Source organism: Lolium perenne, chromosome 3 (assembly GCF_019359855.2).
Source record: "Lolium perenne isolate Kyuss_39 chromosome 3, Kyuss_2.0, whole genome shotgun sequence".
Taxonomy (NCBI): Eukaryota; Viridiplantae; Streptophyta; class Magnoliopsida; order Poales; family Poaceae; genus Lolium; species Lolium perenne.
In genome coordinates, this window is record NC_067246.2 from 31756204 (window position 1) to 31772464 (window position 16261).

At 44.8% G+C, this 16261-nt stretch overlaps 3 protein-coding genes across 4 annotated transcripts; 2 read left to right on the forward strand and 1 right to left on the reverse strand.

Moving 5' to 3' along the window:
• Positions 1–264: 264 nt before the first annotated feature.
• Positions 265–4523, reverse strand: LOC127340821 (uncharacterized). 2 transcript variants are annotated; one of them, XM_051366573.2, is made up of 11 exons: positions 4079–4523; positions 3553–3711; positions 3322–3369; positions 3162–3224; positions 2501–2548; positions 2314–2376; positions 2054–2146; positions 1812–1955; positions 1185–1292; positions 670–721; positions 265–520 (listed from the first exon to the last, which is right to left on the reverse strand). In XM_051366573.2, the coding sequence occupies exons 1-11, from the start codon at positions 4421–4423 to the stop codon at positions 483–485; spliced, it is 1161 nt and encodes a 386-aa protein (XP_051222533.1). In that variant the 5' UTR covers positions 4424–4523; the 3' UTR covers positions 265–482. The 2 variants fall into 2 exon arrangements, with proteins under 2 accessions (XP_051222533.1, XP_051222535.1); XM_051366575.2 differs by lacking the exons at positions 3162–3224; positions 3322–3369 and having other exon boundaries at positions 4079–4522.
• Positions 4524–4694: 171 nt separating this feature from the next.
• On the forward strand, positions 4695–6554 carry LOC127339100 (uncharacterized). The gene is made up of 2 exons (XM_051364997.1): positions 4695–5838; positions 6511–6554. The coding sequence occupies exons 1-2, from the start codon at positions 4695–4697 to the stop codon at positions 6552–6554; spliced, it is 1188 nt and encodes a 395-aa protein (XP_051220957.1).
• A 4217-nt stretch (positions 6555–10771) lies between these two features.
• LOC127339099 (uncharacterized) lies at positions 10772–16043 on the forward strand. The gene is made up of 10 exons (XM_071827834.1): positions 10772–10960; positions 12090–12345; positions 12637–12795; positions 13283–13330; positions 13462–13524; positions 13687–13779; positions 13873–14016; positions 14495–14602; positions 15283–15334; positions 15424–16043. The coding sequence occupies exons 1-10, from the start codon at positions 10857–10859 to the stop codon at positions 15459–15461; spliced, it is 1065 nt and encodes a 354-aa protein (XP_071683935.1). The 5' UTR covers positions 10772–10856; the 3' UTR covers positions 15462–16043.
• Positions 16044–16261: the final 218 nt, after the last annotated feature.

Consider the following 16261-nt stretch of genomic DNA (forward strand, 5'->3'; position numbering starts at 1 on the left):
TGCTTGGACGGACGATGAGGTTTGGTTCTTCAGCGATTGGTGTGTTCCTCTGCATGACCTTGTAAAATGTAGGCTGCCTTCTATAAAACTATGATCCATTGCTCACGATGGTCTTTGCAAGACACTAGTGTTTGCAGGTGGCTCAAGTGGGAGGACAAGTCTGCCCATACGTCTGCTCTCCGACTAGTACATGAGTCGGTAGTCCGTAGTCGGTACCCTAGCGACTTGGCTCAACTCGTAATCCTTGATGGTGAGACAGACAAGTCGCAGCAACCGGCATATGTCCTTTGCTCGGTGCAGCACCAATTGACGCTGGTACTAAATAGTATCTACCTGAGATTGCATATAGTCAAGTCACATAATATCAGTAAGTTGGTAAACACTAGTGCTAAGTTACTCAAGCTAAGCTCTGCACCATCCAAGAAAAAATGGACACAATCTCCTCGGCTTTCGGACTCAGTTATCCAAACTACTCTGAAACGCTAGCATGCGATGTTAGACTGCTCCTGAATCCCACCAACTGCAGAGAGCAATGCATCAGGTTAGTTTCTTATACATAAATACTACTCCCTCCATCCCATAACATAACATGTTATTACAACCACTCGTATTATAGGACGGAGTGATGGTATACATTTCACATGAAAGTTTCAGAGAACGATTCCGTACCAGGAAGTTCCACGGCAAGGTTAGCTTGGGCATCGGCATCAGAGTTGAATTCCTACGTAGCAAAGAAACAAAATATGAGTGAAGGGATCCGACCAAGTTTCACCTTGCCCATACTTATATAACAAAATACAGAGTTCTAATCGAAAAGGTATTCAGAGAGCTGATATTCGAACAAAAACTCTGGAGACAGTAAATAAAAGTAGACATGTCTATGCATGCAGGGAAACCCCAGTCTACATGTTCGCAAATATTAGACAAAAGCAATAATGTGTGAAGTAGCAATTGACATTAGCTTGACACAATACAAAGATTACTGGTGAATAAGGTCCAAACAATGGAGCTTTTTGTTGCTCCTTCTCATGCAATTGAATAAAATAGTTGTTACACAACACTATCGGTTTTTGTACCAAGAGCAGAAGTGTGTAATGTGGTGCCAAGCATTCACACAACATAACTTTAAGATGGCTGATGCAGGGCAAGTTTGAACAAGATCAATGTAAAGACGTGATACCTACCCTCAAAACATGGTTGATTTGAATCTGAACAAACTTTCGCTTCAGTTGCTTAACTTTCTTGCACAAGTCCGCCATATTATCGCTCTTAGGACGCCAGAGACCTTGGGCCTGTTCCAGCAAGTTCAGTGTGTTACTTACAGTACAATTGATAGAGCTGCCAGCTGCTAGAGGAACTCTTCAAAGAGCTCTGATTAGTTTTAACCAGATTTTGTAAGCTATTGACAATCAAGGCCTTAATTCAATTACGCCTTATTCAAATACAACAATAGACTGTGGGGCACCTTAACCTGTTAAGGTCTTAACAGATGAAGCATTGGACAAAACGTTTCCTGAGTGATGTTACAAACCTGGGAGTACTGTGGTGTCTAAATTGGGAACCCCTTTGGGGTTCCTTTTCTCGATTTTTTTTTTGGATAAAACGTTCCTTTGGTGAGGATAACCGGAGGATCATGGTTGATCAAATAAAATTTAAGGAGAAAAGAAGCACACAAATATAAATAAAAACAATTGAATTTTTTGATTGTCCACATATTTAATGTTAGTGGACTCTGAAGAGTCAGAAGGAAATACAGAACAAACAATTATCTATTGATCATTCCATGGAAGAACACGAAGGCTGCAAAGTACCTGGTTACATACAAGCATAGAATCGCCTTGAACACGGATATACTTGAATCCCTCCTTAGCAGCATATCTCAGGCCCAAGAGCAATGCATGGTATTCAGCAGCGTTACATGTTGCAATACCCAAACCCTCACGTAGTTGAGCAATCTTCAGTTGAAAAATAGTAGAACACAGCCTTCATCAGCAGGGCATGGTAACTGAACACTAAAAAAACAAATTAGCACAGTTCAAGTTGTCATACATACCAAAGATCCATCCGGCCGCCTTACTATTACACCAGCACCTGATTTCCCGGGATTTCCTTTACAAGCACCATCAAATTCAAGAATACAGGACAGCTGTAAAGACCAGGTCAGGTGGTAAGAACAAGTCAACATTTCCTCATAGTGAAGATAAGTTGCAAATATGCATGCTATTTTCTACATCATAACTGCAAAATAAACCAAGTAAGAAAAGAGAAATATAGACTGTTAGAAGTTACTTACAAAATTGCATTCATACTTACGTGGCTGTCAGGCAATGGTTTCTGTTCAGCAACTTTAGGATGCTTCTTCGATGGTTTGGTTTCCTTCAGCAAATAATTATTGGTGCAAGTATATGTGAGGTGACAAACACATTAAGAATACAGAACACTTTCTCGGCAGAGCAGACATTCACGTTTAGCTTGGAGAGGGGAACAAAACGATACTCACCATCTCCTGTGGCCTTTCCAGAGTAGAGGTTGCATTTCCATCAGGGTGCTGAAATCAGAAGCGGCACAATGAACAATCTAAAGGAAAGTTTATGGGCAAATACACATAGTAATGCAACCACCTTTCCTGACATAAACATATAAGATCAGCTCAACTGTCAAGGTAAATAGTGTTGGAACTATGTTCGAGCAAAACTAATGCCCTGAGAACTATGGGCAATTACTACCTCCATTCCGAAATATAAGCTTTCTAAAAAAAAGCTTATAGTTTTGGAATGGAGGTAGTATAATATATCACGATTACAGATTTGTATTTTAGTAATAATCGCTTTCAACTACAACTAATACCATGTGTACAGAAATTGGGTCCAGTGAGTACATAAAAATACAAGTCTGAATAAAAGTGGCAACACCAGTACCATCACACATCGCAAAGCGATTGCAAAATAAGCTAGAAAACAGAGCATCCAGATAGCTTCCATAGACTAGCCAAAAAGGGATTAAAACATCTATAAAACATTGGCATGTAATGAACATTTCCTTATAGTGAAGATAAGTTGCAAATATGCATGCTAATTTCTACATCATAACTGCAAAATAAACCAAGTAAGACAGGAGAAAAAGGACTGTTAGAAGTTTTAATAAATTGCATTAATACTTACATGACTGTCAGGTAATGGTTCCTGTTCAGCAACTTTAGGATGCTTCTTCGATGGTTTGGTTTCCTTCAGCAAATAATTATTGGTGTCAGTATATGAGAGGTGACAAACACATGAAGGATACAGAACACTCCTGTGGAGAGGGGAATAGATCGCTACTCACCATCTCCTGTGGCCTTTCCAGAGTAGAGGTTGCATTTCCGTCAGGGTGCTGAAACCAAAAGCAGCATCACACATAGCAAAGGGATTGCAAAATAAACTAGAACACAGAGCATCCAGATAGTTTCCATAGATTAGCCGAAAAGGGATTAAAAAATCTATACAACGTTGGCATGTAACGAACATCATATCAGGTAAAACAGTTGGGAATTATAATTATAGCGCCAAATTATACCTGGAAAGGGCAGAGAGCCAGATCATCAAACAATTCATCTCTTGCATCTGCTGCATTGAAGGAATACAGAGCATTCTTTAACCCACGCGCAGCAAGATACTCCTCAGTTTCTTTACGCAAAGAATAGCCTTTGAACACGCTCACAGAAGGATCACAGACCTACCAAGATATGTTTCACATAAGTAATGTCTACTGACATGGTTAATAATACCTTTCTACTGAGCAATAGCCTAGGTGGGAAAACAGACAGATGAATTTAGCAGCAATCCTGTGGCATGCAGCCCCTACCACCACAGAAATGGTTTCAGCATCCCATGAAATGCATGAACACAACTGTGAGATTAAACTAGAAAGTGTTACTCCACTACTACATTGGCTATGTTTTCTTGTTCCAGGAAGATCATTTAGAGAGCTAACGTTATCATGTGTGTATCTCTCTGTTGGCATTTTTTCAGAAACGTTGAATGCACATAATCGTCATAATAATAGGAGATCTAATAATAGACTGAATGCATAGTATCTTTACCGAATTGCTGACTTGGGCTTGGCAGTCGGCTAGGTTCTTGTAGATGCCGATGACGTCGCCCTTGCGGACGACATAGAACGGGTCGCCGCCGCTGGCAGAGTTCACGGGGGTGTCCTTCTTTGCGGCGGATTTCTTGGTGGAGCGCTTGGTGGAGGAGGAAGAGAATAAGCGCTCAGCGAGGCCAGGGGCATTGGGCGGCGAGGGAGGCCTGAGGGGGAGGTAGCGCAGGTCGTGCTGCTGCTGATGGTGGCTGCCGCCGGTCAGACTTGGAATGCCGGCCACCGCATGCCTCCACGCCGCTCTGGAAATCTCACGGAGCGAGGAAGGAGAACAGCAGCTCCTCATTGACAGCCGACGATGCGAAATCAATCAGACCAACTCGTCATTGGCAGTGGCGGCGCTAGGTGAGGAGAGGCTGGCGGCGGCGTTGGGGTTACGTCATTGACAGCGGCGCCGGCGGTGAGGTAAGGACTGTGTCATGCCCGTATGGAGGCGTATGGTGCTGGGCTGGTGGGAATGGGCCTTGGGCCTTCTGGACATGGACTAGATATAATCAGGTGAACTGAAAGAAGAAAAAACAAGACGCTGCAGGCGGCGTCTCTAACCCCAAATCCACATGAGCGAGAGCGAGGGCGCCGAACCGACCCGCCGCCGCCGCCGTGGCAGTTCGCCGGCGGCGCAGGCCTCCCTGCCGGACGACGACGACATGCTCCGGGAGATCCTCCTCCGCCTCCCGCCACAGCCATCTTCCCTCCCGCGCGCATCCGCGGTCTGCAAGCGCTGGCGAGGCCTCGTCACCGACCCCAGATTCCACCGCCAGTTCTATGCACACCACGGGAAGCCGCCGCTTCTCGGCGTCTTCAAGCAGCACCTGGGCGACGACAACCCGTTCAGACCCATGTTAGACCCTCCAGACCGCATTCCTGAGCGCTTCGGCCTGCGACGTCAAATCGGCACGAGGGCACATCTGCTCGGGTGCCGCCACGGCCGCGTCCTCCTCATGGACTTCCCACGGCATAAGATTATTGTGTGCGACCCCATCACCCGCAAGCACAACCACATTGACCTTCCACTACTGTTCAGAGGCTCATACATGATAATCTATGGGGATGTGCTCTGCGCCGCCGTCAACCAGGGCCATGTGCACGGCAGCTGCCATTCGAGCCCCTTCAAGGTGGTCCTGATGTTCCTCTCCAGAGGCCAAGACGATACTACAGCCACCGCTTGTGTATACTCCTCGGAGACTGGCGCATGGGGGGACATCATCTCAACAACGGATCCATGTGAACTTTTCAAAACTAATCCTGGGATCCTTGTTGGTAATGTCCTATACTGGTCATCCAAATCCGTGAATGTCTTCGAAATTTATTTAGGTTTGGATCACTTCACAGACGACATAATTGAGTTCGATTTGGATAGGCAGAGCCTAGCTGTGATCAAGGGGCCTCCGTGTCTTAATGCCTCCCTCAGACATCAGATAATCCAGGCAGATAATGGTTCTCTTGGTCTCGCTATGTTCTCTCATGGTAGATTAGAAATGTGGCACAGGGAGGTCAATTGTCATGGTGGTGTCGCATGGTTGCTGCATAAAACCGTTGAAATGCATACTGTGCTTCGGCTCCCTCCTCAGGTTGAGGGATGGATGAGAAACATGGTAATACTGGGGTATGATGAGGGAAACGTTGCTGTTTTTGTACATTTGGACACCAGCGTCTACATGGTTCAACTTATCTCAATGCAGTCCAGGAAACTGCATGAATGTAATTATGACTATAATTTTCATCCTTTCACAAGTTTCTATGCACCAGGTAATTGCGTATCCTTAGTCCTCTTACCGTGGTAGTAACCAGTTCCAGTGATGGAATGCTTTGTTGTGCTTCCCATGTGTTCACTAACAAATTAACCTAGTACGAAATTGGCCCTTTACTAGGTAGACAAACTTGTAGCCATATTTTCTTTTTATGTTGTCATTCAATTTAGCTTTGTCTACACCCTCTGAAATACCGAATTCAGTAACTCACTTGACATTGTTTGGAATCTCAAAGTAGCTACCTATTTTATCGATATTTTTCTGTATTTGATCTTGTTGTTAATCTTAAGAACATAATCAGGATTTTTAATCTATATCTTCTGAAAAGAAATACACTTGCTAAAGACTCCTGATGTATGTGACTAGTAAATCTGTAGCGCACAAAAATGTATTGAATTTGTTGTCTGTTGATTATCAACTAGATATTTTCACGAATTTTGTTTTTTAAAGCAGATGTGTTTTCATCTATGTATCGTTACTATTAAAAGTGGGTTCTAATAGGTAAAAATGGAGCTGTTTTTCTCAAGTTATATCTGTCGGTTCATCTATGTAATTTCCTCACTGTTGCTTCTTATACATATGTCATAAGTTCTATTAATGGACTGACTTTGTATACTTCTAGGCATGGACATTGCTGGTTCACGACACACAGGTCGTGTGGATTGATGGGCTAATGCGTTGGAATTGCTCAATAGGTAAGAACATCCTGCTATCTGACTGCCAATGTAGGCAGCATGCACCCACAAACTATTATCCATTCGGCTTTCCGAATTCATGAATGTGATTAACACATACAAGAATTAAAACAATTGTGACTCCAAAGCTGCAAAATGATGCCATTTTAGATTGTAAATGGTATCCAACTGATGCCCTTTTGGTGTTGTGTTTCTGTTGATATTACTTGATTGTGTCTCTTTGGCCATGTCTAGAGTTGTCCCTTCGATTAGCTATTTCATAGTCGGGAAACTCAAAGCAAGATATTAGTAGCATCAACTATCCCACCCCAATAAATTATGATGCCAAAAGGCTTTAAGGATACTTTCTCGTCATTGGTATTCCCAGGAGATTTTGCCAGGAGTATGATACGTGTTAGATTTCATGACTTTGCACACATCTTGTTCATAATTAACTGCCTTTAACCATGTATGCTACATAGATGCTACTATTAGGTTTTGCAAGTATCTGTATGTACTAACGAATTGACAATTTTGTTTTGTCCAGATTTAGTAATGGGTGCTGCAGTTCTCACAAGTTTGCCGTGTTTCATCAATGTGGTCAGCAGCGTGTATGTATTATCTAGAAGAACTTGTTGAATGTGTGTCGTAGTCCAAGTTTCCAATGTCACAAGATGCCTTATAATGCCTAATCGAGGGAAGCTCAGGTTTCCCAAGTTATAACTCAATTTGGATTCCCTTGTATCTTCTTTTACATGGTTGTGTTTGGCTGCTTGTCTCTTCACTCCGGAGTTTCGGACTGCGTCGACTTCATTAACCATCATGAAACATCTACAGATGAACATGACACAAGGAAAACTTTGACAGGAGATACATTCATATGTACCAGTAATACTCCTATGGATGGATATTGCACACAAGAAACTTTGGGGTCGAACCGGAAACAATCTGTCAGGAACCGTACCCATATGGATGTGAGCAAATCTCACTCAGAAACAAGTGCTTATCTGCTATACTGAAAGTATTAACTACAGTACAAGAAACTGAAGGAAAATAAAACTTGTAGCCTGCAGATTCCAAAAATGTTCTGCCGGACTCTTAAAGCACACAAAGTTTGAAAATTGACATGCTGTTACAACAAAGACATTTTTTGGGACTTCACCTGTTGTTCAATGTTCAGATCTCTTACTGTAGCATGTTTCGCGGATTTTCCTCCGCCTCCCACCTCAGCCGTCCTCACTGTTGGGACTGCATCTCGCAGCCCCTCTTCTTCCTCTAATTCTCTCCAACTCTCTTGTCTCTCTCACCTAGAACACACGCAAGATGAGATAGACTGAAGAACACACACACATGCACAGCTCACCTAGGAGAATTCTTGCTTTGAATCTCTCTCCCGGTGAGACCACTTTGGCTACATTGTTTTGCTCAGCCCTCACGGCCTTGCCTTTTCTCATTACTCGATGCAATCTATTTATACAAGTTTTGGCACTGCAGCCATGCAACTCACGCAGTCTCTTTGACCCACTACTCCACTAACCCAAAGCACTAACCACTAGCTAACACACCGGCCACTAACTTGACTTAGCCAATTCACTTGGCTGACCACTCATGTGATCCTACGTGCATGGAAACTAAACACTTGTGCTGACCGCATCATCAGTCGATCCACACTCCCCGGCAACAACCTACGACTGAACCGAGCTAGCTACATGCAAATACTAATCACTAATTCTGTTCTAAAAAATGACAAGATTAATATCTAAAGATGTCCTAGGATGTGGCATGAGTTGTGACCCGCTAAAGATGTCCTAGGATGTGGCATGAGTTGTGACAAAGAGAGAGAGGATGACACCTGAGGTAAGAGCATCTCTAGCCGATCCCGCATATTAGCCCGCATATGACAAGTTGGGCCAATATGGGGTTTTCGGCCCTTTTTTGGGCCAGGCCAGACCAACGATGCCCGCATCGGTAGTCTGGCCCGCACTACTAGGAAAAGGCTTATTGTCGGTGCACCAAAAAGCACTACTGCCGGCACACCAGAGCCGCCGGTGGGAACGGGCCGGTGGTAAAGGCTTATTGCCGGCGCACCATCTTGTTCGCCGGCGGTAACTCGATTTATCACGGCGCACCAGCCTAGTGCGCCGGCGGTATGTTTTCCAGGATTCAAAAAAAAGCAGATCTAGATCTAGATCTAGGTCGGTCGAGTTCTAGGTCGTCGGTCAAGTTCTAGGTTGTGCCTTGGAGATGTACCGCCGCCACCGTGGTCATCTGCTTACAAAGAGGAGGTGGTTGCCGGTGTGGTCGTCGGTGGTCATCGGGGTGAGAGGAGGTGGCCGGACCAGGGGTGAGAGGAGGTGGTGCTTGAGGAGGTGCTCGCCGGCGTGATGCTTGAGGGGGTGCTCGCCGGAGAGATGCTTGAGGAGGGGTGCTCGCCGGCGAGTATCTTGAGGAGGTGCTCCAGTGAGTAGCTTGAGGAGGTGCTCCGGTGAGTAGCTTGAGGAGGTGCTCGCCGGAGGGAGGGAGGGATTAGAGGGGTAAGAAGGTAGAAGAGGGGGAAAAGTGGAGGAGAAGAGAAGGTGGCCGGAGGGAGGAAGAGAGGAGGAGGAGGAGAAGTGAAAGAGACCATGGGGAAAATGGAAGAGAGAGAAGGTGGGCCGGGCTGGTTTGGCATATATAGCTTAAGGTAGTGCCGGCGCACCTAGTATGGTGGTGCGCCGGGGGAATTTTTTTTCTTTTTTTCATCAAAATGTAAAACCTGAAAAAAGTCCTGTTTCTGTTTTCCAATTGACGAATCTATTTTTTGTCCAAACGGCCGTAGGCGTTGAATTCGAATAGGAAATTTCGCGTAGATAGATTTTGATATAAAAAAGTTTTTTATCGGAGGTCGTATGCAACCAGAAATCCCGTTTTACCGAAAGATGACGCCATTTTGCATAATATATCAAAATTCATTTTTTAAAATTTCACTAAACCTAGATGACATATTACATTGGCATTTCAAAGGATTTCATTTTTTGAATTTTCTTTCATTTTCTTTTATTTTTCCGAAAACTGAAAAGGCGGTCCACGGGGGGGTGGGGGGGGGAATGAAAATTGGAGCTCCCTTACTGCCGGCGCACCACCATGTAGATGCGCCGGTGGTAAACAAATTACCACCGGCCAGGGAGCTCCAATTTTCAGTTTGGCTCGGACCTAGTTCAGCCTTATCCCCGGCGCACTATTTTTTTCTTGCACCGGCGGTATTGGGTCATCACCGGCGCGGCCGAAACACGCGCGCCGGTAGTATTTAGCACCGGCGGGCATCTTCTCTGGTGCGCCGGCAATAATATTTGCAGCTATAGGCCTTTTCCTTGTAGTACCGTATATCTTTTCCAGGCCGCAGCCCAAACCCATAACCGACCGCTATATATTGCGTTCGGCGGTCGCGGATGGGGGTCAAACCCCATCCGTCTCTCCGCCCCTTCCGCTCCCACCGACGAGAAATCCAGTTGCCGCTTCCGTTCCCTTGCGCCCGCAAGCTCCATGGGTCCGGCGGAGGTAGAGGAGGCCGCAGCGGAGGGAGGATGGGCGGCGCTGGATCAGCGCGCAAGCTCACCGCCAGGGAGCTCTAGCACCAGTGCCGTGCCTCCGACGGTGCCCGCATATGTGGGGCGTACCGCTTCCTCCAGCACAGGCGGCAGCCGCCGCACTCGTTCGGGCGGCGCGAGTCGTAGTACTACCGCGATCTAGAGACGTCGAGGTCGCGGGATGCGTCGCCGCGACGCTCAAGCTCCTGCGACCTGGAGGCGTCGAGCTCTAACGTGCCACGTCGCCTCGTCTTCATCGAAGGATCCAGCTCAAGCACCTCCGCCATTTGAGGGTTTGGGGTTTGAGATGCGGACACTCTCACACTGGGACGAGCGTCTTGTTTTTTTTCTCGTTCACTCTTTTTTGAGGGTTTTTTTTTAGCCATTTGAGGGTTTCTTCTCGTTCACATATGAAAAAACACGCACTGTTGGGCCCGGCAAGTTGGCTAATACGGAGTATCAGATTCATCAGCCCATCTTGGAAATCTGCCGCACATCATGTCCATAAAGGCCCAAGGCCCATGTACACCAGCCCAGTACCAAATGCCTCCATACGGGCACGACACTCGCCGCCGGCGCTGCCCAACGCTCCCTTCCACTCTGCAACCACGGCCACCTGCGGCGTAGCCCCGCCTCTCCCCATCCCCAGCGCCGCCCGCCTCTCCTCACCCAGCGCCGCCACTGTCAATGAAGAGTTAGTCTGATTGATTTCACATCGCCGGCTGTCGATGAGGAGCTGCTGTTCTGCTTCCTCTCTCCGTGGGATTTCTAGAGCGGCGTGGAGCCGCGCGGTGGCCGCAGCTCCGAGCCTGACCGGCGGCAGCCACCATCAGCAGCAGCGCGACCTGCGCTGCCTCCCCCTCCCCCTCAGGCCTCCCGCGCCGCCCATTTTGGGGTTTGAGGCGCGGACACTGTCACACTGGGAAGAGCGTCTTGTTTTTTCTTCCGGTTCACTTTTTTTCAGGGTTTGTACTCGTTCACATATGAAAAAACACGAATTGTTGGGCCCAGTAAGTTGGCAATTCCTATACACCGACGAGGTCGGCCGTTGCCGCGCGCCGCACACCCCACGCGTAGTATGGGCCGGCCTGGTCAGCCTAGTTCGCTGTCTATTTTATGTCTTCTATTTCTTTTTTCGTTTTTTTTTGCTTTTCTGTTTCTTTCTTATTTTGTTTTTATTTCTTTTCTTTTTGTTCAGATATGAAAATTTTCAAATCTGAAAAAAATTTAAATTTGAAAAATATTCAAAGTCGAAAAGTGTGCAAATTTGAAAAAAATTCAAATTCGAAAATTATTCAAATTTGAAATTTGTTCAAATTAGAAAAATCGTTCAATTTGGAAATTTGTTCAAATTTGAAAAATCGTTCAATTTGGAAATTTGTTCAAAATTGAAACTGTACAAATTTGAAATTTGTTCAAATTCGAAAAAACGTTCAATTCAAAATTTGTTCAAACTTAAAACTGTTCAGATTGAAAACAGAGAAAAAATGGGAAAAAAATGAGAAAAGAACAAAGAAAAATAAAGCGGGCCGGCCCAACATACCTGGCCTGGGTGTGCGGTGGTCCGATCGCACCGACCTGGTCGCACCTCCCCAGTAAGTGGGCTAATATCAGATTAAGCAGCCCATTTTGGAAATCTGCAGCACATCATGTCCAGAAAGGCCCAAGGCCCATGTCTACCAGCTCAGTGCCATATGCTTCCATACGGGCATGACACTCACCGCCGGCTCTCCCTTCCACCTTGCAGCCACGGCCACCCTGCGGCGTAGCCCCGCCTCTCCTCATCCCCAGCGCCGCCCGCCTCTCCTCACCCTGCGCTGCCGCTGTCCATGAAGAGTTAGTCTGATTGATTTCACATCGCCGGCTGTCGATGAGGAGCTGCTGTTCTGCTTCCTCCGTGGGATTTCCAGAGCGGCGTGGAGCCGCGCGGTGGCCGCAGCTCCGAGCCTGACCGGCGGCAGCCACCATCAGCAGCAGCGCGACCTGCGCTGCCTCCCCCTCCCCCTCAGGCCTCCCGCGCCGCCCATCGCCCATGGCCTCGTTGAGCGCTTATTCTCTTCCTCCTCCACCAAGCGCTCCACCAAGAAATCCGCCGCAAAGAAGGACACCCCGGTGGACTCTGCCAGCGGCGCCGACCCGTACTATGTCGTGCGCAAGGGCGACGTCATCGGCATCTACAAGAACCTCCCCGACTGCCAAGCCCAAGTCAGCAATTCGGTAAAGACACTAAGCATTCGGTCTACTATTAGATCTCCTATTATTATGACGGTTATGTGCATTCAACGTTTCTGAAAAAATGCCAACAGAGAGATATACACATGATAACGGTACCTCTCTAAATGGTCTTCCTGGAACAAGAAAACATAGTCACTTTATAGTTTAATCTCACACCTCATTGCTGCAAAATTCATCTGTCTGTAGACTGTGTTACCAATTACTATATTGCACAGTAGAAACAACTTATTGCCATGTCAATAGACATTACTTATGTGAAACATATCTTGGTAGGTCTGTGACCCTTCTGTGACTGTGTACAAAGGCTATTCTTTGCGCAAAGAAACTGAGGAGTACCTACCTGCGCGTGGGTTAAAGAATGCTCTGTATTCCATCAATGCAGCAGATGCAAAAGATGAATTGTTTGATGATCTGGCTCTCTGCCCTTTCCAGGTAAAGTTTGGTGCTATAATTGTAATTTCCAACTGTTTTACCTTATATGAGGTTCGTTACATGCCGATGTTGTATAGATTTCTCAATCCCTTTTCGGCTTACCTATGGAAGCTATCTAGATGTCTGTATTCTTGTTTATTTGCGATCGCTTTGCAGTGTCTGATGGTACTGATGCTACCACTTTTAGTTACACACTTGTGTCTTATGTACTCGCTGGACCCAATTTCTGTAGACATGGTATTAGTTGTAATAGAAAGAGATCACCCATAAAATACAAGCGTGATGTAGTATATATGCCTCAATCTTGATTGGTCGCTGCCCATAATTCTCAGGGCATTAGTTTTGCTCGAACACAGTTCCAACACCATTTACCTTGACAGTTGACCTGATCTTATATGTTATCTCCTCAAAGGTGCTTGCATTACTACTTGTGTATTTTTCCATAAACTTCCTTGTAGATTATTCATTGTGCCGGTTTTGGTTTCAGCAACCTGATGGAAGTGCTACCTCTACTCTGGAAAGGCCACAGGAGATGGTGAGTAGTGTTCTGTTCCCCTCTCCAACCTAAGCGTGAATATATATATGCCCTGTGGAGAAAGTGTTCTATATCCTCCTTAATGTGTTTTTCACATCTCATATACTTGCACCAATAATTATTTGCTGAAGGAAACTGGACCATCGAAGAAGCATCCCAAATTTGCTGAACTTGAACCATTACCTGACAGCCATGTGAGTATGAACGCAATTTTCTATCTTCACAGTGCATGTTTCTCCTTTCTAAATTTGTTTTATTTTGCAGTTATGATTTTGAAATTGACATGCATGATTGAAATTTGTCTTCACTATGAGGAAATGTTGACTTGTTCTCACCACTTGACCTGGTCTTTACAGCTGTCCTGTATTCTTGAATTTGCTGGTGCCCGTAAAGGAAATCCCAGTAAATCAGGTGCTGGTGTAATAGTAAGGCGGACGGATGGATCTGTGGTATGTACAACTATTACTGTGCTAGTTAGTTTTCTTAGTCTTCAGTTACCATGACCTGCTCATGATGGTCGTGTTCTACTATTTCAACTGAAGATTGCTCAACTACGTGAGGGTTTGGGTAGTGTGACGGATAAGACTGCTGAATATCGTGCATTGCTCTTGGGGCTGACATATGCTGTTAACAAGGGATTCAAGTATATTCGTGCTCAAGGCAATTCTCAAAGTGTCTGCTACCAGGTTTGTGGTTATAGCTTTGCTACTTTGCAGCCTTCATAGTCTTCCATGGAACAGTCACTACATAACTACTTGTTGGGCAGTTCAGACTGACTCTTCATAGTGCAGTTCATTTTGACTCTTCAGGGCCCACTAAAACATTAAATATGTGGACAACCCAAAAAATTGAAATGTTTATTGTTTATATTTGTGTGCTTTGTTTCTCCTTAAATTTTATTTGATCAACCATGGTTCTCCATTTATCCTAACTAAAGGAACTTTTTATTTCATGCATCATCATTTATTAACACGTTTACAGATTAAGACGCCTCACAGTATATATATTTTTTTATTTGAATAAGGCGTATTTTCGATTAAGGCCTTGATTGCCAATGGCATACAAAATCTGGTGAAAACTAATCAGAGCTCTTTGGAGAGTTCCTCTAGCAGCATCTCTATCAATTAAATTCTTAAGTAACACACATTGAACTTGCTGGAACAGGTCCAAGGTCTCTGGCATCCTAAGAGGGATCATACAGTTGACTTGTGCAAGAAAGTAAAGGAACTGAAGGGAAGGTTTCTCCAGATTCAGATGAACCTTGTTTTGAGGGTAGGTATCATGTATTTTCATTGATCTTGTTCAAACATACCCTGCATCAGCCAGCTTTAGGTTCTGTTGTATGAATGCTTGGCACCACATTACACACTTGTGCTCTTGGTACAAAAGCCTGCAGTGTCGCGTAACAAATAATTTATTCAATTGGATGAGAAGAGCCAAACACAAAGACCATTGTTTGGGCGATTCTCCAGTAATCTTTGTATTCTCTCAAGTTAATGTCAATTGCTACTCCCACCATTCCAATGAATAAAGCGTATAAATTTGAAGTCGACAACTTCTAAGTTTGAGCAATGTTATAGGCAAAAATATGAACATTTGCAATACCAAGTCAATATAATAGATTCATCGTGAAGTATATTTTCATAATAAATTTATTTAATATTGTAGATGTTAATATTTTTGCCTAATATTTGGTTGAACTTACTAATGTTTGACTTTGGACTAAATTTATATGAGTTATTCATTGGAACGGAGGTAGCATGTCACATGTTATTGCTTATGTCTAGTATTGCAAATATTCAAACTGGGTTATTTATGTTCTCCAGAGTTTTTGTTCAAATATTATCCTTCTGAATATCTTTTCGATTAGAACTCTGTATTTGTTCTGTAAGAATGGGCAAGCTGAAACTTGGTCGGATCCCTTCACTCCTATTTTCTTGTTTGCCACATAGGAATTTAATGCCGACGCCCATGCCCAAGCTAAGCTTGCCATCAAACTTCCTGGTATGGAGTCGTTCTCTGAGTTTTTCCAGTGAACTTTTATGCTAGTATGAGTATCTGTGTGTAACAACCTGATGCTTTGCTCTCTACAGTTGGTGGGATTCATGAGGAGTCAACCATCACATGCTAGCCAGAGTAGCTTGTGTATCGCTCCAGTTCTTTTGGTGCGACTGAAGCCATGTTCATTGACAGAAACAAGAGTTCATTGTAGAGTGGTTAGCGCATAATTTGTGGTTTTCTGGCGTAGTTGCGAGCAGTGGCGGAGCGTGACTGTAAACAGTCTGTAGCTCTGGAGATTGTGTCCAGATTTTTTTGGGTGGTGCAGAAGCTCAGCATGAGTAACTTAGCACTAGTGTTTACCTAATTACTGATATTATGTGACTAGACTATATACATTATCAGCTTCGACGTGGGGTTCCCCGCTCATGCCACCCGAGGTGGTGTTGTCCTCGTCAGTGGTGTAGGTGCCTGTGTTTTGAGGCTCAATCTCATCTGCGATGGACAAGGATCCGGTTGCGTTTCTAGTTTTTATCTAGGGTCCTATGTGTAAAGTATGAGGGCTATGTTGTATTTCTTTTTAATTTAGGGTCCTTGATGTAATTTGTACTACTACCGTTGAAGTTTAATGCAGTTTCTAGGCCCTTCGGGGCATTTCCCCTGTTTAAAAAAGACAATATACATTATTAGGTATATACAAAGGTTGTGTGGGACCTGGTAGCCTCTCTATCAGTTGGTGTGTGGCGATTTGTGTGATTTCTGGAAATAGGAATTGTATATAGCAAAGACCTGGAAATTGGAAATAGGAATGCGGTACACCAAGGATGTGTTTGGTAGCCTGGACCAAATTTAAGGCTCCATGTGGAAACCGTGCCATGGGCCACTTTCGATGTTTCGTTTGGTTGCTCGTGAAGGTATTTTTGGCCAGAGAGG

Bases quoted from the DNA above. Each gene is read 5' to 3' on its own strand.
- LOC127340821 (XM_051366573.2), bottom strand. From the start codon at position 4,423: ATGAGGAGCTGCTGTTCTCCTTCCTCGCTCCGTGAGATTTCCAGAGCG. The intron at 2,377-2,500 runs GTGAGTATCGTT...TATTTGCTGAAG, and splicing joins TGGAAAGGCCACAGGAGATG to GAAACCAAACCATCGAAGAA. The intron at 521-669 runs GTACGGAATCGT...TGCTCTCTGCAG, and splicing joins CCTTGCCGTGGAACTTCCTG to TTGGTGGGATTCAGGAGCAG.
- LOC127339100 (XM_051364997.1), top strand. From the start codon at position 4,695: ATGAGCGAGAGCGAGGGCGCCGAACCGACCCGCCGCCGCCGCCGTGGC. The intron at 5,839-6,510 runs GTAATTATGACT...GTATACTTCTAG, and splicing joins GTCCAGGAAACTGCATGAAT to GCATGGACATTGCTGGTTCA.
- LOC127339099 (XM_071827834.1), top strand. From the start codon at position 10,857: ATGAGGAGCTGCTGTTCTGCTTCCTCTCTCCGTGGGATTTCTAGAGCG. The intron at 12,796-13,282 runs GTAAAGTTTGGT...TTTTGGTTTCAG, and splicing joins TGGCTCTCTGCCCTTTCCAG to CAACCTGATGGAAGTGCTAC. The intron at 14,017-14,494 runs GTTTGTGGTTAT...TTGCTGGAACAG, and splicing joins CTCAAAGTGTCTGCTACCAG to GTCCAAGGTCTCTGGCATCC.